Source organism: Artemia sp. Qi Xiang Cuo, chromosome 7, assembly GCF_049724085.1.
Source record: "Artemia sp. Qi Xiang Cuo chromosome 7, ASM4972408v1, whole genome shotgun sequence".
NCBI classification, from domain to species: Eukaryota; Metazoa; Arthropoda; class Branchiopoda; order Anostraca; family Artemiidae; genus Artemia; species Artemia sp. Qi Xiang Cuo.
The window spans coordinates 12,279,962-12,303,460 of record NC_142800.1 but is presented as its reverse complement, the minus strand read 5'-3'; the positions used below and the strand labels follow the sequence as shown (position 1 = coordinate 12,303,460).

The following is a 23,499-nucleotide window of genomic DNA, read 5'->3' as shown; positions in this document are numbered from 1 at the left end:
GCTCAGAATTAGGGTCATAGTCCACCAGCCTGAATGGTGGAAATTCACTAGCTCAGAATTGGGGTCTTAGTCCACCAGCCTGAATGGTTGAAATTCCCATTAGACGAGGTTACGTGCGCACACACACACACAGAGAGACGACTAACACACAGGGACAACACACACCCAAAGCGATGACACCTAACCTTTTCCGGCGAGTCTGGTTAGGTTAGGTTAGGCTAGATTAAGTTAGGTTAGGTTAAGTTAGGTTAGGTTAGCCCACGTACGCTTCACTTAGGTTAGCTTAGGTTAGGTGAGAGACAGGAAAAAAGTTAGGTTTTTGATTAGGTTAGGTTATGTTAGATTAAGTTAGGTTAGGATAGGTTAGGCGAGGTTAGCCACCGCACCCCCGCCACCTAAGCCTACCCGAGCCAAACCTAACTTAACCTAACCTAATTTAATCTAACCTAACCTAACCTAACCTAATCATACACCTAACTTTTTGCCTGTCTCTCACCTAACCTAAGCTAACCTAAGTGAAGCGTACGTGGGCTAACCTAACCTAATTTAACCTAACCTAACTTAATCTAGCCTAACCTAACCTAACCATACTCGCCGGAAAAGGTTAGGTGTCGTCTCTTTGTGTGTGTGTTGTCCCTGTGTGTTAGTCGTCTCTCTCTGTGTGTGTGTGCGCACGTAACCTCGTCTAATGTGAATTTCACCCATTCAGGTTGGTGGACTAAGACCCAAATTCTGAGCTAGGGAATTTCCACCAATCAGGCTGGTGGACTATGACCCAAAGTCTGAGCTAGTGAATTTCCACCATTCAGGCTGGTGGACTGAGACCCCAATATTGAGCTCGTGAATTTCCACCATTCAGGCTGGTGGGCTATGACCCCAATTCTGAGCTAGTGAATTTCCAGCGTTCAGGCTGGTGGACCGGGTCCCCAATACTGAGCTGGTGGACTAAGACCCCAATTTTCCAACTCTTGCATTTCATGACAGAAATTCAAAATAAACTTCGAAAAATCAAGAGAATGTAACTGTGAGAAGGTAAAGCACACCAAGTCACTACTGAAATATTCCAACTCTTGCATTTCACGATAGAAATTCAAAATGAAATTTGAAAAATTAAGACAATGTAACTGTGTTATGGTAGTTTTCGTGTGTGTGCATAAGTTTTCGTGTGTGTTTGTGTGTAAGTTTTTGTGCGTGTGTGTAAGTTTTTGTGTTAGAGTAAGTTTGTGTGAGTGTGTGTAATTGTTTGTGTGTGAGTTTGTGTTAGTGTGTGTGTGTTAGTTTTTGTGTGTGTGTGTGTCAGTTTTTGAGTGTGGGTGTAAGTTTTTGTGTGTGTGTGTGTGTGTGTATGTTTTTGTGTGTGTTTTTTTTTGTGTGTGTGTGTGTGTTATTTTTTGCGTGTGGGTGTTAGTTTTGTGTGTGTGTGTGTGTGTAAGTTTTTTGTGTGTCTAAGCTTTTGTGTGTGTAAGTTTTGAAGTGTGTGTGTTAGTTTTAGTGTGCGTGTTTTTAATTTTTTATTTGCTTGTTTTTTTTCTTGTTCTTGTGTTAGTTTTTGTGTGTGTGTGTGTGTGTGTGTGTGTGTGTAAGTTTTTGTGTGTGTGTTATAGTTTTTGCGTGTGTGTGTTTTTTTTAGTGTGTGTGTGTTTTTTTTTGTTTGTGTCTGTTTGTGTTAGTTTTTGTGAGTGTTTGTAAGTTTTTGTGTGTGTGTGTATGTTTTTGTGTTCATGTATGTTTTTGTGTGCATGTTAGTTTTTGCGGGGGTGTGTGCGTTTTTGTTTGTGGGGGTAAGTTTTTGTGTTTCTTAGATATTTCGTGTGTATTTATTTTGTTTGTGTGTGTGTGTAAGTTTTTGTGTCTGTGTGTATGTTTGTGTTTGTATGTGTGTGTGTGTGTGTGTAAGTTTGTGTGTGTGTGTGTGTGTGTGTAATTATTTTAGTGTGTGTGTTTGTTTTTGTGTTTGTGTGTGTGTGTGTGTGTGTGTAAGTTTTTGTGTGTGTGTGTAAGTTTTCGTGTGTGTGTGTGTGTGGAAGTTTTGTGTGTGAGTGTGTGTGTGGTTATGTTTTTGGGCGTTTGTGTGTGTGTTTTTTTTTTTTAAGGTGTTTTTTTTTGTGTGTGTGTGTGTGTGTGTGTGTTTTTTTGTGTGAGTGGGTGTATGTGATTGCGTGTTTTTTATTTTGTTCGTGTATTTGTGTGTTTGTGTTATTTTTATGTGTGTGTTTGTGTTTAAGTTTTTTTGTAAATGTAATTTTTTTTGTGCATGTTATTTGTAGTGTGATTGTGTATGTTTTTGTGTTTTTTTTTTTTTTTTTTTGTGTTTTTGTTTTTGTTTTTGTGTGTGTGTTTGTTTTTGTTTGTGTTTATTTTTTGGCGTGTTTTTTTATTTTTTCGTGTGTGTGTGTGTATTTTTTCGTGTGCATGTGTAAGTTTTTGTGTGTGTGTATGTTTTGGCGTGTGTGTGTAAGTTTTCGTGTGTGTGTGTGTATTTTTTGTTGATTTGTGGGTGTGTGTTTTTGTTTTTGTGCGTGTGTGTGTTTGAGTTTTTTTGTGTTCATGTGTTATTTTTTGTGTTTGTGTGTGTGTGTGTCATCTTTTTTGTGTGTGAGATTTTTTACGTGTGTGTGTGGGAGTTTTAGTGTGTGTGTGTGTGTAAGTTTGTGTGTGTGTGTGTGTGTTAGTTTGTGTGTGCTTGTATTTTTTTGGGTGCATTTTAGTTTTCGCGTGCATGTTTATTTTTTTGTGTGTGTGTGTGTGTGTGTGCGTTTAATTTTTTTTGTGTGTAAGTTTTGGCGTGTGTGTTTTAGTTTTAGTGTGTTTGTGTTTGATTTTGTGTGTGTGTGTGTGTGTGTGTGTATTTTTGTGTGCATGATTTTTTTTGTTTTTTTTGTGTTATTGTGTTTTTTTTCTTGTGAGCATTCGGTGTGTTTGAATTGGGTGTTTGGTTTTAAGTTTTGGTTGTGGTGTGTGAGTTTTCGTGTTTGTTTGTTTTTGTGTTTTTTGTGTGTGTGTGTGTGTGTGTATTTTTGTGTTTGAATTCTATTTTCTGTTTTAATGAATGTGTGCGTTTTCATTTTTATGTTTGTGTGTGTGTGTGTGTGTGTATGTTTTTGTGTGTGTGTGTGTAAGTGTCATCGTGTGTGTGTGTATGTTTTGGTGTGTGTGTGTAATTATTGATGTGTGTGTGTGTGTAATTTTTTGTGTGTGTGTGTATTTTTTTGTAAGTGTGTGTAAGTTTTTGTGTGTGTGTAAGATTTCGTGTAATATAATGTGAATTTCGAAAATTAAGTATGGTGGACTAAGACACCAATTCCGAGCTAGTGAATTTCCATCATTCAGGCTGGTGGACTAAGACCCTAATTCGGAGTTAGTGAATTTACACCCATCAGGATGGTGGACTGATACCCAAATATTGAGCTAGTGGAGTTCCACCATTCAGGCTGGTGGACTAAGATCCCAATTCTGAGCTAGTGAATTTCCACCGTTCAGGCTGGTGGACTGGGACCCTAATACTGAGCTGGTGGACTAAGACCCTAATTTTCCAACTCTTGCATTTCATGACAGAAATTCAAAATGAACAAGCCTGAAATATCAAACTAGTCATCCCAAACTATTGGTTTCAGACAACAAACACCAATGATGGACTAAGAATCCTAGCTCTGAAAAGTTCAAATAGAAAACTACACATCCCAAATCGTAATTTTCTGACAACACACACCAATGAGAGTCTATGAAACCTAGCTAATAAAAGCCGGAAATAGCAAATTAACCATCTCAAATCACAAGTTTCAGACAGCACTCACCTATGAACGGCTAAGAAATCCAGCTCGGAAAAGTCAAAAAATAGCAACCCACACAACCCAAATCATAGGTTTCAGACAACACAAACCTATGAAAGACTAAGAAATCAATCTTAGAAAAGCCCGAAATAGTAATTTACATATCTCAAATCCTAGGTTTCAGACACCACTCACCTAAGAACGGCTAAGAAACCTAGCTCTGAAAAGTCAAAAATAGCAAACTAGTCATCCCAAACTATAGGTTTCAGAAAACAAACACCTATGAAAGGCTAAGAAATTCAGCTCAGAAAAGTCAAAAGTAGCAATCCACCCATCCCAAATCATAGGTTTCAGACAACACACACCTATGAAATACTTAGAAATCCCACTCAGAAAAGCCCGAAATCGTAATTTACATATCCCACATCATAGGTTTCAGACATCATTCACCTATGAAAGACTCAGAAACCTTAGCTCAGAAAAGCCTGAAATATCAAAACTACTCATCCCAAACTAGAAGTTTCAGACAACAAACGCCTAAGACGGACTAAGAATCATAGCTCTGAAAAGTTCAAATAGCAAACTACACATCCCAAATCATAAGTTTCAGACAACATACACCTCTGAACGGCTAAGAAATCCAGCTCGGAAAAGTCAAAAATAGCAAACCACTCATCCCAATCATAGGTTTCAGTCAACACACACCTAGGAATGGCCAATAAATCCAGCTCAGAAAAGTCAAAATAGCAAACTACGTATCCCAAATCATAGGTTTCAGTCAACACACACCAACGAAAGACTAAGAAACCTAGCTCAGAAAAGTCAAAAATAGCAAACTACTCATCCCAAACTATAGGTTTCAGACAACATTCACCTACGAAATACTAGAAAACCATAGCTCAGAAAAGCCTGAAATAGCAAACTACACATCCCAAATCATAATTTTCTGACAACATATACCTATGAAAGGCTAAGAAACCTTAGCTCAGAAAAGTCAAAAATAGCAAACAACACATCCCAAATCATAGGTTTCAGACATCACACTCCTATGAAAGACTAAGAAATCCAACTCAGAAAAGCCCGAAATAGTAATTTACATATCCCAAATCATAAGTTTCAGATAGCATTCACCTACGAAATACTAAGAAACCTTAGCTCAGAAAAGTCTGAAATAGCCAACTACTCATCCCAAACTCGAAGTTTCAGACAACAAACACCTGTGAGTGACTAAGAATCCTATCTATGAAAAGTCAAAAAAGCAAACTATACCTCCCAAATCATAATTTTCTGAAAGGACACACCTATGAAAGGCTAAGAAACCTTAGCTCAGAAAAGACTGAAATAGCAAACTACACATCCCAAATCATAATTTTCTGACAACACAAACCTATGAAAGGCTAAGAAACCTAACTCAGAAAAGTCAAAAATAGCAAACTAAACATCCCAAATCATAGGTTTCAGACATCACACACCTATGAAAGACTAAGAAATCCAACTCAGAAAAGCCCGAAATAGTAATTTACATATCCCAAATCATAAGTTTCAGACAGCATTCACCTACGAAATAGTAAGAAACCTTAGCTCAGAAAAGTCTGAAATAGCCAACTACTCATCCCAAACTTGAAGTTTCAGACAACAAACACCTATGAGTGACTAAGAATCCTAGCTATGAATAGTCCAAAAAGAAAACTATACCTCCCAAATCATAATTTTCTGAAAGGACACACCTATGAAAGGCTAAGAAATCTAGCTCAGAAAAGTCAAAAATAGCAAATTAAACATCCAAAATCATAGGTTTCAGTCAATATACACCTACGAATGGCTAAGAAATCCTGCTCAGAAAAGCCTGAAATAGCAACCCACATATCACAAATCATATTGTTCTGACAACACATACCTATGAAAGGCTAAGAAACCTAGCTCAGAAAAGTCGAAAATATCAAACTACACATCCCAAATCATAGGTTTCAGACACTACACACCTATGAAAGACTAAGAAATCTAACTCAGAAAAGCCCGAAATAGTAATTTACATATCCCAAATCATAAGTTTCAGACAGCATTCACCTATGAAATACTAAGAAACCTTAGCTCAGAAAAGTCTGAAATAGCCAACTACTCATCCCAAACTCAAAGTTTCAGACAACAAACACCTATGAGTGACTAAGAATCCTAGCTCTGAAAAGTCCAAAAAGCAAACTATACCTCCCAAATCATAATTTTCTGAAAGGGCAAACATATGATAGGCTAAGAAATCTAGCTCAGAAAAGTCAAAAATAGCAAATTAACCATCCCAAATCATAGATTTCAGTCAACACACACCTACGAATGGCTAAGAAATCCAGCTCAGAAAAGTAAAAAAAATAGCAACACACACATCCAAAATCATAGGTTTCAGACACCACTCACCTACGAAAGTCTAAGAAATCCGGTTATGAAAAGTCGGAAATATAAAATTAAATATCCCAAATCATAGGTTTCAGACAACACTCACCTATGAACGGCTAAGAAACCTAGCTCAGAATACTCAAAAATATCAAAATAGTAATAAAAATCGAGATTTTTCATAAAAATCACAACTATTTTATTATATTAAATACTTAGCATTATTTTCAAAATTAGATAACAAACAAACAAAACAATTTTTATTAAGTGAACAAAAACATTTTATAGTATTTGTAAACAATCTCTTAAAATTCAAAAATAGCAAACTAAACATCCCAAATCATCGGTTTCAGTCAACACACACCAACGAAAGACTAAGAAACCTAGCTCAGAAAAGTCAAAAATAGCAAACTATTCATCCCAGACTATTGGTTTCAGTCATCATTCACCTACGAAATACTAGAAAACCTTAGCTCAGAAAATTCTTAAATAGCAAACTATACATCCCAAATCATAATTTTCTGACAACTCAGACATATGAAAGGCTAAGAAATCCAGCTCAGAAAAGTCGAAAATAGCAAACTACACATCCCAAATCATAGGTTTCAGACACCACACACCTATGAAAGACTAAGAAATCCACCTCAGAAAAGTCCAAAAAGCAAACTACATATCCCAAATCATAAGTTTCACTCAACACACCAACGAAATGCTAAGAAACCTAGCTCATAAAAGCCTGAAATAGCAAATTACTCATCCCAAAGTATTGGTTTCAGTCAACACACACCTACGAATGGCTAAGAAATCCTGCTCAGAAAAGCCTGAAGTAGCAAACTACACATCCCAAATCATAGGTTTCAGACAACTCACATCAACGAAAGATGGGTGCTCGGGGAGAGCCTTTGCGGGTCTGTGGGTCCATTGGGGGCCGGTGGTCGTTTGGGAGCTGGGGGGTACCTTTGGGGCCGGGGGGAGGGGCGTTGGGGGCGGGGGAGGGCATGTGGGGGGCGGGGGGGGATTGTGGGGGCCGGGGGGACCTGTGGGGACCGGGGGTTGGCCTTTGGGGCGCCGGTGGCCCTTTGGGAGCTCGGGGGACCTTTGAGGACCATGGGAGGGCATTTGGGGCAGTTGGGGACCGGTGGAGGACCTTTGGGACCCTGTTGGTCTTTTGGGAGCTCGATGGGCCTTTGGGGGGCCCGGGGATGGCCTTTGGGGGTCTGGGTGGGCCTTTGGGGGCGCCGGTGGCCCTTTGGGAGCTTGGGGGGCCTTTGAGGGTCCGGGGGGACAGTTGGGGGCCTGGGGGACATTTGGGGACCGGTGGAGGGCCTTTGGGAGCTTGGGGGGCTTTTGAGGACCGGGGGCTTCCTTCGGGGTTGGGGTAGGAGGATTGGAACCCTTTGGGGTTGGGTTAGAGGACCTCACAACACTGTTCAAATGAAACTTGTGTATTATAACGACCACAGAGTTTCACCATTAAATTCTCTTCTAAAATCTTTCCTAAAATCATCTTTTAAAATGTCTCTAACCGTTTCGCCTAAATAGTTCCATAACCTGTCTAAAACGGTTTCGCCCAAATAATCCCTAAACGTAAATTCAGCGTGTTCCTTTGTTATTGGCATCTCTGCGCTAACGCATTTCAAATTAATATGAAACCTTTTCGCGCGCTAAAACAATTCATCGCTAAGATGCTTCTTGCCTAATTGTTTCCATGGCCTTTGGTTATTAATATCCTTTGGAGTTCGACCAAAAGAGTTGTTTCCGAGGCAAAGACATTAATGACTTGGATCTATTCCTGGAGAATCGTTTCTAGGCGAAAATTTTTAAAGTCTGATAGATGATGTCATTGATTGATTGATCTGTCAAGAAAGGGAAATTAATTTGTTGTTTCTAAGGGGAATTATGGATTCACGATAGGTGAATTGAGGTCGACAGCACAGGTGTTCCAAGGTCGATGTTGTTGTTGTTGTAAGTGCACGCTCTCAGCGAATGTCAAGGTCGTTGTTGTTGTTGTGAAATTTAGGTCATTGACCCCATTAACCACGTGTTCTCCCTTGGGAGGCTATGCCCATATTAGGACCATAAACCACGTGGTTCGTTCTGTACCTTTAGGGTCACTTCTACTAGTGTCTCTGCGAGCAGTGGCGTCAGTTCAGGAAAATGTAGAGGAGATAGCAAGTTCGTTCGCCAACTTTTTTAAATGAAGAAACAAAAAAGTCTTCAGGTTTCTGTTTGGATTATGTTCATTTTGTAATTTTTAGTATATTATTTTTGCATTTTCCTACAAATTCCATATGTTTAAAAAAAGAAAAAAACATACTTTATCCAGATGTTAAAAAAATACAATTTTGATATCATTCCATACCTGACATTCAACTCTGTCCATCTGCCGAATTACATTTTTGAAATTTGGTGTACATGTTTTTTTAGATTGAAAATACGTTGAAAATTGATTAAAAATCGTTGGACTATTTTCCTATTTTTTTAGTAAGTTTTTTATGTTTCCAAAGAAAAGGATTAAGTAATATCATAATTCTGGCTCGGTGAATGGATAGATATGTAACTAATGAATCCAAAGATACAAGTATTTCGTCCTTTTTGTGCAAGGTTTAGCTGCAGAATCGTCGTAAAACCGCTTTATTTCAGAGTCAACATATACCTTAAACGAAGATGCAAAAAAAGGACATTTTCAAATCTAGTCAGGACAATGCCCTGCTCTCTCTATTGATACCCCTGTCCGCAAGTTAAAAGAAAACTGATCCTAAAAAACTGCTACATATATGCAATATCTCAGAAGCAACAAAGGGTATTAAGTAAAAATTTTCAGGGAAAGTTGAGGGGGATATTGAACTAAATCATAAGTCACTTTGTGGATCCAAGTTGTCAAAAGGTCATATTTGTAGTGTCTCAGGAAAGATTAAGTATATAAAATTAAGGCTTTCAGAGAATATTAGGGGAGATGTTAAACTAAATCCAAAAACACTAACTGCATTATGGTTGTCAAAATGGCATATATGCCCTAGCAGCTAAGGGTATTTATTTGAACCCTTTATGTAAAGTCAAGGGGGATTTTGAACCAAACCACAAGACCCTGCATCCGGGCTGTCAAAAGTATGCATCAGAAACATGTCAGAAATAACTAGGGATAGTTGTTTTCAACTAAACCATAAAACACTGTACATCCTGGTTGTCAAAAGGACGCATCAATAATATGTCAGAAACAACTAAGGGTGAGAATTTGAAACTTTCAAAAAATATTTAGGGGAATATTGAACTAAATATAAACTCACTTACTATGGGCATCCAGGGTTTTAATCCCAGAGACGACCCACGATCCTGGACTTTAGGAACAGCTAATGGGTATTAAGTTGAAACTTTCAGAGAAGGTTGAGTTAAAACCAAAGGTACTAAGTGCATCTAGGTTGTCTAAAGGGCGTATCTGCAATACATTAGGTATTGTTATGGGTATAAATTACCGGCTCAAGGGACTCAGCAGAAGCTTTGAGGGATTACTGGATGAGGAGATCAAGCAGATTTGGGAAGTTTGACTTGGGGCATTTCAGGACGTGAAAACGCCTATGTTAAAGTTCCACAACCAAGGGAACCTCAACCACAGACAAATCTGGTTGTATTGTTTTTAAGTCTTTTCTGTGCTGTTTATCTTTTATACCGCAAAGCAAAATTATTTTTAATAAATGAGTGCAAACTGCATTTATTTGAACAAACAAGCAGTTAAAACAAAATACAACACAAAACAATTCTTATAATGAAATCATCAATCAATATCCGCCTATACTACACTGAAAACAAGACATAATTCAAATGTTTTCTCTTTAGTAACGTTTACAAATCTAAAATGATAACGTTTAAATCTAGAATGATAACATTCATAGATCAACTGAATAACGTCTATTCCGTTGTCTTGGTTATTATGGCGATTATGTTTTTTGTGTTTTCGTTACTTCTTTTCAGTTGTCATGGTTATTATGGTGATTGTGTTTGTTTTAGTTAATATTATGAAAAATAAAGACACATTACTCAAAATAGATTTTTTTTATTTTAGTAAAGCTAAAATAAAAGTAAAGCTGATCGTCTTTGTTTATTGTAGCTCTACTTGTCTTTAGAAAACTCCTTCTATGGAAAGCTTTTTCTCTAAATTAATACGTATTAAAATGGAGTTTTCCTGTATGAGGAAGGCTGTACTCTTACGTTGAAGTTCATCGTCCTTATTTTAATGCTTCCATATTTAATAGTTATCACTGTTTCGTTAAGGGGATTCGACAACTTAAAGGATCACTCTATCTCGTCTATTATAAACTTTTTTAGTTTGTGTGGCCTAACTGTTTATAATTGGGTGGTCTTGTCACAACTTGTAGAGCTTGGATAAGAGATACGAATAAACTACAAAAAACTGAAACCCGACATCTACTTTCCAAGAAATCTTAGAAAAAAAACATTTAGCTTTTTTCATTTTGTGCTGGAGATAGAAATGTTCAGTTTTAACGAAACTTATATGATTAGAAAGTGCAGATCTAGTTTTTTTGATTACATGGACCCGAATTTTTTTTTTAATTTCAGGAAAGGACAGCCCATAAAAATGTTCTACCACAGCTGCTAGAAAACGCCGGAAATCAGCTCAAAGGCAATATAATTTGATGAATTTGGCAGCTTTGAATTATGCAGCTTGATGAATTTGGCAGCTTTGGCAGCTATGGTGTCACCTGCTTTGATTGTAACACTTGCCGAAACACAGAAAATAAAATTTAACTGTTTCAATCTGATTTCATAGTCAAAACGTAAATTCGTAATAGCTATCATAATGAGCCGTTTGTCTTTGAGACGGTCAGCCGGTGTTGAAGCTCACCAGTTTATTTTAAGGTATTGAATCCCCTCTTGGGAGTTATCACTCCCTCAGGATCCATATTGTAAGAACAGTTAAAGTTTATTCAGCCAAATGCAGTGAGGGTAGGAGGCAAACTTCGACTGGCCTTCAATAAAGACTAGTTCTTAAGTACGACCTGAGGAGAACTTGGAAATTTCGGTCTGAAACGCACTCATTGGGGCTTTGGAGACCAGTCATCCCCAAAATAACTGTTCTAATAGTCGGTACGGATCATTTTATAAGCATTAGTATTAGTCATTGCTCTATAAGCGGTGCAACCGTTCATATTGTATAGATGCATATATGTTTGGAGACAAATACACTCCCACGCGACAGCATAGCCTCTGGAAATAAGAGCAGGGCCGTAATTTGATATGGGGCAGAGGGGAAGGGGGCAAATCCTCTCTCCAGACCCCAGTTTGCCCCCCCCCCAAGCTGAAATTTAGTTCCTTCAAAAATCTTGTCAAAATTAAGATAAACCGGCATAATTCAGAGAAACGGGTAAGTTTTCTTCAGTATTTCTTTGCATTTATGATGCTATATGGCTCATTTTTCATTTATCACTGTCATTTTCACTTGATCTGGGAAAATTTGGTCCAACTTTGCATCCCCCCCCCCAGGATTTTGACGAAATTACGCCACAGGGCTGAGATGTTAAATAGGGAGCTTTTTCAGAGTTTTAAAACGCTTGGCTATTGCATCCACAGCACTGTGATACTATTCGACCAAATTGTTGCTTCGCAACACATGGCAAAAATCTCTTTTATAAGAGGCCCTAAAATTTCAAATTTTCTTCGAGTGGTTCTTCCATCAATATTCTACGCACACAGGTTCGAAACGCTCGCCCATAAAAAAAGAAAACGAAAAATACGCCCCCTTAACCCTCTGTCTTGGATTAAAATATGAAATTTCTTATTTTTATTAAAAGGGCCACGAAACCTCCGATTTAGACTTCTATGACATCTTGAAGTTGATGATGCTATTCACATAAATAGTAGACACCTATTCGGGGGATGCTTTACCAATTTTTTTTTTTGGGGGGGGGGGGGGAAGGGGTGTAAATATTTTCTTATGCTCATTGGAAAGTTTAAATTAATGATCTTAAAATGTTGGGAATCTACATTCAAAGTTGATTTAATTCTATGTACGCATATATTAATATAAAAATCCCGTCTTTTAGAGGTTCGCTAAAAAAATTGACAAGGACCCGTTTTTATACACCACACACTACAGAAAATTTTTTAGTGTCAGGATAAAACGAAAAAATGCCATATAAATGACCGTTGTATTTACATCTAATCTATTCAAGCTAGAAATAAGGAATTTGTGAGCAAAATTTTGGAATCATGATAAGAAAATGAAATATAGAAATGTGAGTTTAAGGAGAAAACAAACGGAAACATGGCATCATCATAAAAGCTTGCGAGGGGACCGAGTCAGCACTTTAGAAGGGTGGAAGGCTCGAGCAAAGTGAGGGACCATTTTTTTCGGAGCCCTAAAGCCTGACCTAGTACCCATAGGCTATTACAACGAAAACCAAAGCCTTGAAAGAGCGAACATTCTTTAAAATAGTTCCATGGCACGGCAATGCATCACTGACAGCGCGATTTCCATCATTCGTACGCTTCCTAAAAGTCAGCTTTCGAAATACCTTTTAAAGAGCTAGTCACAGTTTTCTAGATGGATTCGGCTTCATCAAAACAACGATCTTCAAGGGCGGTTTATAATGAGAGGAGAAGAAGATAAGTTGTCCTAACGGCTATATGGAGGATGTTGCAAAGTTACAACACCTATAGGGGTCAAGTGCGACGCCAAATAGAAGTTTTTGTTGCTCCTAGCGTCGTTGCAGTGAGGCTTCAACCAGTTGACGATTTCCAATTGTCTCCTCTTCATGTTCTGGTGCAGTCACGCTAGGACACCCCTGTAGAAAGCGGTGTAGACGGTCTGTCCTTGACACACGAACTGGTCGTGTACTTCCCTGCGGTTGTCAAACAGGAAATGAAAATGACCTTCACCTTAAATTTTGCCATTCTTGTCTTCTTGGGTCACACGACGCCTTTGTGTGAAACATGAAACTTTGGTGTTTTGTCTCAAGTTTGTATTGAACGACCCATATTTTGTCAACCGTTATATCGCCTTCTACAAAGTCTGCTCCACGTTGAACCACCTTCACCAACTCAACGCTTTTGCCACCAACTTTGTACAAACTTTTTCTGTGTTAAAATTCTCAATTGCAATTTCATATACAGTTGATTTGCACTAGTTAAGTTCTTCTGCTGTTAGTTGCAGACTCGATCAAAGGTTAGCCTCCAAAATTACCCGAATTTTTGACACGCTTTCACCAGAAAACCTCAACGAGGGGACTCCAAATTGATATTTGTCCTTAACTCCTCTTATTTTTGGAGTCCTCATCAGTGGCGTAATGTCGTCAAAATTCTGGGAGGGGGGGGGGCAAAGTTGGAGCCAATTTTCCCAAATAAAGTGAAAACGACAGTCAAAACTAAAAAATGGGTCATATATTACCATAAAGGCAAACATATACTAATATGATTTTGACAAGATTTCTTGTAAATACTAAATTTCAGCTGGGGGGAGGGGGCAAACTTGGGTCTGGAGGGGGCAGTCGACACCCCTGTTCCATAGAAAATTACGCCCCTGGTCCTCATATCACTAGAAAATTCCCCTAAAAAAAACCTGCTACAAATTGAGCGTGCAAATTTGATTATTCACCTGCCAATTATTGAATTTGTGAACTATATTGCGCCTAGAAAAATAAAAATTACTTACAACTCCAGATATAAGATGTCTGAAGTACTTTTGGGCGTCTTGTGGTTTCATCCCTATGTCTGGCTCAATACGGTCAAAGAGTTCTCCTCCTGAAGCATACTCAAGGAAAATGTATTCAACTCCCTGCTCTTTCCTATTGCCATACACTTTTATAATATGAGGATGATTCAACTTTTTGTGAATAGCTATTTCTTTTTTAATGCTGGTTGTGACATTAGCATTTTTGACGAGATCAACTATCTTCATAGCAACAGCATCGCCACTTACTTTATTTAACAATAGCTTTACCCTGAAAATAAAGTTAATTAATTAATTAATTTTCATTAATAAAATTAATTAATTAATTAATTAAGAAAATTAATTAATTAATTTTCATTAATTAATCAATTAATAAAAGTTAATTAAGTTAATTAATTAATTCAAGTTTATGAAAAGAAAGCCCAAAAGGGCTCCTGTCATTTACTGGTGCCATACACTTTGTTAATATGAGGACGATTCGAATTTTTGTGCCTTAATTTAAAGAAACGTTTTTCAAAAAGAAGTTTAAAAAAATTAAGTTCCATTTACAACTAGGAGCAACTTGGCCCAATAGTAGCTAAAACTCTAAAAGACGAAATTTCGATAACAATTGATGCACCAAAAGAATATACTTTTTGTGCTGGTTACAATTATATAAAATTCATAAAGTTTAATGTTAACCATTAAAAGCTACAAGCCTGAAAAAATTTGCAGGATTCTCGGAAAAGGGGAAAACACAGTAGCGGTTTTAGGTTTCATAATCTGGGGAGGGGGCAAGGCATACCATAAGAGTGTAAAAATATAAAATAAAAGCATTTAATGTTAGATGTCAGAAAAACTGGAGGTGGCATCTGCCCCTCTGCCCAGGCCTAGAACCGCCACAGGGGAAACACCCCCAAAAAGTAAAGCGATCTTAATGTAAGTCACACCATAAGATTCAGTATATCATAGATCAACCATAAGATCAACCATAGATCAACCATAGATCACCATAAGATCAAGCTCCTATCTACAAAAATGTGGAATTTTGTATTTTTTCCTGAAGAAAGGTCATGTAAACGTTTTTTTTTTCTTGGGGTGGTCGCATCGAACCAATGATCCTAGAAGATCGAGATAGAGGTTATTCGAATGGAAATCAAAAGTTCTAAAGCCCTTTTTAAGTAACCAAAAAGATTGGAGGGCAACTAGCCCCATTCGATCCCCCTTTCCCCAAAAAACTTCTGATCAAAATTTTAAGATAGCCATTTGATTCAGCATAGTTGAAAGGTCCAATAACTATGCCTTTTGGGAGGACGAGACACTCCATAGTTCCTGGGAGAAGGTCTGTAAGTTACACAATTTGCTCTTTGTTCACATATAGCATTTGTTATTGAAATATATAAATATTTTTCTTTTTTTGTAGGGGGGTTCGAAGTAATCCGACTTTTATTAAAACAAAATCTCCAGAGCTATATAGCATAGCTAAAATCATTATGAGTTCCGGAAAAAACCGGTAACAGATCTTAAAAGTCAACATTGATTTTTGTGAGCTCCATGCTCATCAAGCTTGATGAACCTATTGATGAGACCTTGATGACTCATGATGACCCTTGATCTCAACCAAGCTGGAAGCTCAAAATATAACGATGCAAAATCAAAAGGCACTAATTGCTTTACTTTTTGGGTAAAATTCTGCTTTAGCTACTTTTGGATATCCCATTGAAATTTTACCCATTGAATTTTCAATGGGATTTACCCATTGAAATTATGACAAAACAACTTTTTACCTTAATTTTCAATTATCAGTTTACTTTTCTCTGGGTTAGTTCTGAAAATGCAATTCCTGTTATTTGAGTAGCCTAGAATTTAAGCCATATCAATGTTTTTTTTTCTTCAAAATTTAGGAAATGTATTTGCATAACTTTATAACCTTATAAATTGGGATTGAGCAAAGTTGTGAAGTTGAAAACAATTTTGTTGTACTTCATTTAAGCAGATAATCTATTTTGCAAGGCTTCGCTTTTATAACACACAAATTTTTAAAGATCATCAAATGTCAAGAAGCAAGGACGTCACTTTCATTTAAAGGTATGAAAGGTGGATGGTATGACGTCACTCGCATAATATAAGGCATGGTTCTGACTAATAATGCATAGTTTGAGTTTACCAAGCAAAGAGAAAACAACTATTTATAATGTTATTGGGAAAAGTTTTAAGTGCACCAAGATATCCTGATGAGGTGATCTGGCTTGATGGAAGAAAGCAGATATGGAGACATAACGGCGAAACCTGGCACCAGTTGGATGAGATTTCATTCAAGCAACCTGATAATTCTTTTTCTAGACCTGTTCAAGACATGTTATTTGGAAAAGTTTTAAGTGCACCAAAATATTCTGATGAGGTGATCTGGCTTGATGGAAGAAAGCAGATTTGGAGACATACCGGCGAAACTTGGCACCTGTTGGAGGAAACTTCATTCAAACAGCCTGATAATTCCACTTCTAGACCTGTTCAAGAGAGTACTGCTGCTGAAAGTCCCATATCCTTGTGCAATTTCCTTAATGACTGCTGTATAAAACATGAATCTGATAACATTCCATGTCTAAGCGAAAGAGGATGTGAAAGTTCAGCCTTACAGTGTTCAAGGAAAGATTTTGTGCAAGTTTTTACTCCTCCGTTGATGCCAAATCCAAAACTTTTTAAGAAAAGCTCATCACAGGGTCGACAGAAATGCAAGTTGACTCAAAGACGGGATCTCATATTACCGGATCCCATAATTCCCACGCTATTAAAAAAAAATATCACTTTAAAGTGTTTATTTCAGATTTAGGAAGACAAGCAACAAAGGTGAAAGATATTATAAATTTTTGTTATATTAATTGTGTAAATAAAATTGTTGACATATTCTATTTGTTTTGCCTACTTTTATACAAAAAAAACACGTACCTATAGGAGTGTCAACGATTTCTCTCCTGTCCATAATGAATAAAATTGTGTAAGGTCAAAGAGTTGTTCAAGGGATACAATTTGTAATAAGACCGTAATCTAAAGAAAAAGTTTGCCATTCATCTGATTATCCAGATCATCAAAATTCTTTTCCGCTGACAATAGGGGTCAGGGGCTCGTAATGCGAATTGTAAATTTGGCAAAAGTTTCGCGCAAAAGTCAGGACCAATACTTTTAAGAAAATTCGAAAGCTTTTTAAAGCTTTCAGAAACACGAACTGGCCACAGTTGTGAAAATGGGAGAGGAGAAGAGCAAAGAATAAAAATTTAAAACAAAATTATAGTTTACAAATAGCGTCCATTCTGTCCTTTCTACGGAATAGGCAAGCAAATCGTCTTTGCATCTTTTCATTTGTTTTTAGCTATTATGGAGGGGTTGCATCATTTTGCAGTAGGTTGCATCAAGACATGGCTAATTGTAGAAAGAGAAACGCCAAGATAGATAGTCCAAGTAATTGAGAGGCAAATGTTTAAATGGCTGGGGTCCGGGTAACCCCCTTTAAAGGTACAGAGAGATCACGGTTGCGTGTTAAATTTAACCGCCGCCCCCCCCCCTAAAAATGTATGCGTCCAATAACAAATACCATACGTATAGTTCTTAAATTTGTAACTTAAATACCTTTCCCCAGGGGCTGTTGAAGGTTATGATTTATTTCCATTAACCCATGTGCCTAATAAAATAGATTTCCCGAGTGCATTAAGAAGGGGTTCCTAACCCTTGAAATGAAAATTTATGTTATATTAATTATGTTCTTAAAAGTGTATTCTACTGTCGAATATTATCAATATTACTATTTTTTTTCGGAACTGAAATCAAAATTCATGTTATGTTAATTACTTAAATAAAAGTTTTTACATTCTATATTTTGTTGACTACTTAAAAAAAAATTATGAGTATTTATAGGGGTGTTAAAAATTTCTTTGGTGTCCTAAATGAACGAAATAGCGTTAGCTCAAAAAGTTCGATGGATACAATTTGTCATGCAAAGATCAGCGCGTTTTATCAAACACTTCGTGGTGACGAACTGTAGGTAAAGAGTGATTTGACGCTATGGCATCTGAAACTCTAAAAAAAAAAGAATTTTGATGACGATATATACATAAAAAAGTAAAACAAATATGCTGTTTTCAAATATATATATAGTTTTTTAAGTTTATGGTTACTTATCAAAAGCTGTGAGCCTGAGAAAATTGGCTTGGTTTTCGAAAAAAGGCGCCCTCAAAAAGTCAAAGTATATTAACGAAAATAATTTAGTTTTTCATGTTCTTTTCTAGAACTTCAAAACTTCTTCGATGTCCCAAATGAATGAAATAGCATAAGCTCGAAAAGTTCAAGGGATACGATTTGTTATGCTAAGATCAGCGAGTTTTATTAAACAGTTTGTGGCAACAAAAGGAGCGAATCGGCCCAATAGTAACTGAAAATCTAAAAAAACGAAGTTTGATAAAAACAGATACATCGAAAGAAAGCTTTTCATGCTGATTCCAAATATTGAACTATATTAAGTTTAATGTTACCCGTCAAAATCTATGAGCCGGAGATAATTTGTCTAATTTTCAAAAAAGGGGGCAAACAACCCCAAAAAGTCCAGTGATGTCAACAAAACTCTACAATCAGATTCAGCATATCAGTGAACCCCATTTTAGAGGTTTCAAGCTCCTATCTACGAAAATATGAAATTTTGTGGTTTTGTTAGCAGGAGAAAGATCACGGATGTGTGTTTTTTTCCCATGGGGTGATCGTATTGACTCAATGGCCCTTTAAAATTGGAAGAGAGTTTATTCGAACGGGAAGCCAAAGTTTCAGTGACCTTTCTATGTTACTGTTAAGTTTGAAGGGTACCTAGCCCCCTCCCCAAAAACGTTGTTCCCCAGAGACATCCGATCAAAATTCTAAGATAGCCATTTAATTTAGGATCGTAAAAAGATCTATAACAATACTGCAATAAACTAATCTGAAGGATCATTTTTGTTTTCCATGCTGTATAAATGTCCATGCTTAACACAAACATGGCAATAACAATGTAGTGACATGGCAGTGACAAGTAGTGTCGTTTCTAAACTTGCTCCGATTCCTTCACGTATTTGCCCGGTATTGTAGTATCTCTGAGAGGGAAGGGTAAGGAGCATTTGCCCTTCTTCTTGGATTTCTTTAAAAAAAAATTTTTTTTTTTTTTTGTATTAATAGAAAAATAAGTTTCTTTCATTAAAAACATAGTCGAATAAACAGTAAATTTGCACCCAACCTAGAATTCCAAAACTGCATTTCGTCCACTCCTCCATCCCATACATTCTGTAAATTGACGCAAGTGTTATATATAATGCCCTAAAAACTGCTGATTCGACCCAGGATACAAAATACTTTTCCTTACTTAACCTTGCCCTTGCATGACTGGGTACTGTCTACCCAGCTTAAAATCTTTAAAATATTTCACTTAATTTGCCTGAACTATATATTTTTTTTTTTGCTGAATTCGCAGCCTGGAAGAGCCTCTTACAACAACCTTAATATTCTCCAACAATAGTCAATAACAGGGGTGCTAATTAAAGGGAGAGGAAGGCAGGGAAACCCTTAACCCCTCTATACCGTGAAAAACACTTTTTTTGTATCTCTCACTAAAATCGGGAATATCCACCTTAAATAATCATCCCCCTCCTCAATGTTTGGGTATAGTTGAATATAACCGAAAATAGGCTCATTTTGACAGTTTCAACTATTTTGTCGGTATCAGATGTTCATAAACCCATGTAAAAACAACAAGCTTTGTTTATAATCTCGTATTATGTCCAACCATTTGGAAGGGGGTTTGGGTTGTTACCCCAAGAAAAATACATTTATCATCTTGTAATCACATATTTAAAAAAAGACACTTATCTGTTAGCCAGTACACACTCGAGAATTTGGATCTATGGGTGCGGGGTTGAAACAACTAATACATTTGGGAGTTAGATAGGGTATATATGATTTGGGGTTTGTTTTTGCGCTTTTGGGGGGGGGGGGGGGGTTAAGTAGCGGGGCTGCATGAAAAATGTAACCTAACCAAAATATCATCTAAATATTTGTTAAAATCTACCTACAATATAGTTTTCCTCCGAGATGAAGCTAACTGTCTCCGTGTACAATCAGCAATAACCCGCCTATTGTCTGATTTTATATATCCAAATTCTAGAGTGTGTACTGGATAACAGATAAGTACCAAAAGTAAATTATAAAGAAAATAGCTTCTCTTAGTGCATCTATGTTTTTATTATTAATTGTTTTTCCTGACTTCAGCTTGCTCCTTCTCCATATTAAATAAAAAACCAGTTTTTTTTAACTGAAAGTAAGGAGTGATATCCAAAATTAAAACAAACTGTAATTATTCCGTATATGAGAGGGACAGTCCCCTCCTTACCGCCTCGCTCTTTCCGCTCAAGTTTGAATCTGTCTCACAACTTCATTTTTTTAAACAATAAAAAACTTTAGCGTGAAGAGCGAGGCGTTGAGGAGGGGGCAGCCCCTTTCATATACGGAATAATTTCTGTTCGTTTTATTTTTTAAAATTACTACTTACTTTCAGTTAAAAAATATTGTTTTTTTATTTAATTTCTTAACATTTTAAAATCAATTCGGGTTTTTTATTTTGTCTTACCGCACATGAATAATAACGCGAAATTTGCCTATTAATTCTCATTTTTTTGGCTAAATGGCTTTCTCGAAAGCTGTTCAATTCTATGTAGTAACGGTTTTACTAGTAGTAAATATACGCGACTTACGAATTAACTTAATTGACGGACTTTTATATGCGTATATTTCCATTACGTATACGAGGGGGGTTCGCCCCCTATACAATGCCTTGTCCTTTATGATAAAGTCTGAATTTTGTTCCAATCCTTAAAAGATGACCGCTTATTCAGAATTGCCGTTTAATAAGAAAAAATACCTCTTATGAAAGTACTAAAAAAACTTCTATTCAAAGAACATATCATTAACTAGGGGGTGAACCAGATCAAAGATATAAAAGTTTTTGTTTATGTTAATTTTTTATTTTTAAAAGCTTTCAGTTGGAAACTTGTTTTTTTTTATTATTTAATTTCTGATTTTTTTTTTAATAATGCTGGGAAATCCGACTCCCCCTTCATAGCAAGGTCCCTTCCCCCATGAAAATTTCTTCCGTGGAATGATCCTCCCACGTAACCCCCGATCCACCCCCCACTACCAGACAAAATTCCCCCTGAAAACGTCCGTATACTTCCCAATAACCAATATTATATGTAAGCATAGGGCAACGTTCATAACTTGCAGCCCTTCCCCCGGGGACTGTGGGGGATTAAGTCATCCTCAAAGGCATAGTTATTACACTTTTCGACCATGCTGAACAAAATGGCTATCTAAAAATTTTGATCGGGTGATTTTGGAGAAAACATGAGCGTGGTAGGGGGCCTATTTGCCCTCCATTTTTTTAGTCACTTAACAAGGGCACTAGAACTTTTTATCGCTGTTTGAATGAGCCCTCCCACAATATTCTAGGACGGCTGGGTTGATACGATCACCCCTGAGAGAAAAAAAAATAATCTGATTCTTTTGATGCATCTATTGGTATCAGAATTCCTTTTTAGGGTTTCGGTTACTATTGAGCCGGGTTGCTCCTTACTTGCAGTTCTTTATCGTTACCAGGAACTCTTTGATAATTTCAATATGACTGTTGACTGAACAAGATTCAAATTCAACTGATCCAAGTTGGTGACTATTGACAAGATAGTGCAGTAGTGGAGGAAAAATACGGTTTGACCTCGGGGAAATTGCAACATAATTTTATTTTAAACCAAAATGTTCAGAAAAATCAGCTTAATCACACAAAAAAAAATCCCCCGAATCTCCCTTGCACAACTACCCGAAATCCCCCTTGAAGGGGGGAAATCAGAATTTCTATTTGGACGTATTTTTGGGATTAAGTGGTCGTTTTCTATCAAATAAAGCATGAAGAATATGAATCCGACGTCAGAAATCACGTTTTCCGTGCCCCAGTATCAATTTTCACCTTCACGAAACGGGGAGGGGGTAAAGTACGCAGATCATTATTTGCCGGATTCCTGCGGCTAAAGGATCATTTTATATCAAATAAAGTACCGTATTGCCAAAAATGAGGCCAAAAAGTAGTTTTTTTTTTACTATTTACCTCATTTCCACCTTTAAGGGGCCTGTAATATGAGGGGTTGATAAGTATAATATCTTGAAAAACCACTTCTTTGATTGAGATCAAAACTTCAGATCAATCAGTTATAAAAAAAAACGTTTGGAGCTCAGGTAAATTAATCACAAGAACATTTTGATTTTAAAGCACAACCCAAAACTAATTTTTCTTCCTGCTCGTCTTCGTTATCGTCCTCATCCTGTCTTGCTGCAGTGTTAGTGCATAAGGCCCCATTACACTCCCCGCAGGCAAAGCTGCAGGGCAAACCGTTCCAACAGCAGCTGCATCTGAGTGACTCGCACCCGCTGGTGCACTGGCACCACACCATCTTCAGTAGGCTCTCCGGTGCTGGTGAAGCATCTGTCATAATGGAAAGATACATATTCCGTGACGAAGAGAGGCGCCAACCCAACTCGTCGGGCTTTAGTGAATTTGACGTGTCTTGCCACTTCATTATTTGAAAATAGCACCTGCAAAAGGGATACTTTGCGGCAGCCAAAGTCGCTGGAAGCCGCTCTGCCTGAACAAAAGCATTTGCACTTGCAACCCGCATTGTGAATGCTCGCACCCGGACATCTTTCAGGGTCTTCTCATTGCTTTTCCCTTTGTATATGCGGAGCAAAGCTTTCTCTCCAGCTTCGGCAATCTTCTGGTAGTTGGATCCTGGTGTCATGAAGATCTTGCAAGCATCCTTAAAAATCCCATCTTTAAGTGACAAGGAAACCACTGCTGGTTTCCCTACGCCGTGAAGTCTAAATGTTGAATCGCAGCCAGACATTGCTTGGCAAACGAGTAGATTTTCAGCTGCTTCGGTTCCTAGTTTGTTCTTGATCCTTTTTATGTCGTACACTCATCCATTATTTCCATGTGTGTCTGTCTGTATAAAGATATCACATGCATCAAGCTTGGCATGGTACAGCAGAAGGACTAATAGGTCGGTATCACTCCCAATCAAAGTGGTCGATGATGTTTCAGCGTAACTGACTGAAGTTTGTACAACTAAGATATCGGCATCATCCTGAGCATTAGTAATATTTGCAGCAGTAGTAGTAGTAATAGCATTAGTAGTAGCGTTCACATATTGCCTTTTGTTGCAATAGATGTAATAGCAGGAGTATTAGTAATATTTGCAGCAGTAGTAGTAGTAGTAATAGCATTAGTAGTAGCCTTCACATATTGCCTTTTGGTCAAATCATCTTCCCCTTTAAGCATTCTCTGAAAGTTCCAACTTAATACCCTAGTCCATTCCTGAGATACACCATTTTGACAATCTGTATTAACATAGGATAATGAGTTTTGATTTAGTTCAAATTTCTTCTTAATATTCTCTCAAGTTTTCACCTTCATACCCTTAGTCGTAATAATAGTAGTATCAAAGTAGTAATGGTAGTAATAGAACCAGTAGTAGCAGCAGTACTGTTGCATTAGTAGTAGTAGTAGTAGTAACAGTAGTGTGCATATGCCGCCTTTTGGTCAGTTGAACATTCCACTCATGATGCCTT

The 23,499-nt window shown here is 37.3% G+C and overlaps 1 protein-coding gene across 1 annotated transcript in view; it reads right to left on the bottom strand.

Annotated features, from left to right (window-relative positions):
• Positions 1-23,499, bottom strand: part of grp (serine/threonine-protein kinase grp) — a 68,897-nt gene that overhangs the window by 29,102 nt on the left and 16,296 nt on the right. Inside the window, exon 2 of the mRNA XM_089092029.1 lies at positions 13,822-14,110. Coding sequence (XP_088948155.1) covers positions 13,822-14,110 — 289 coding nt within the window. The remainder of the gene's footprint in view (positions 1-13,821; positions 14,111-23,499) is intronic.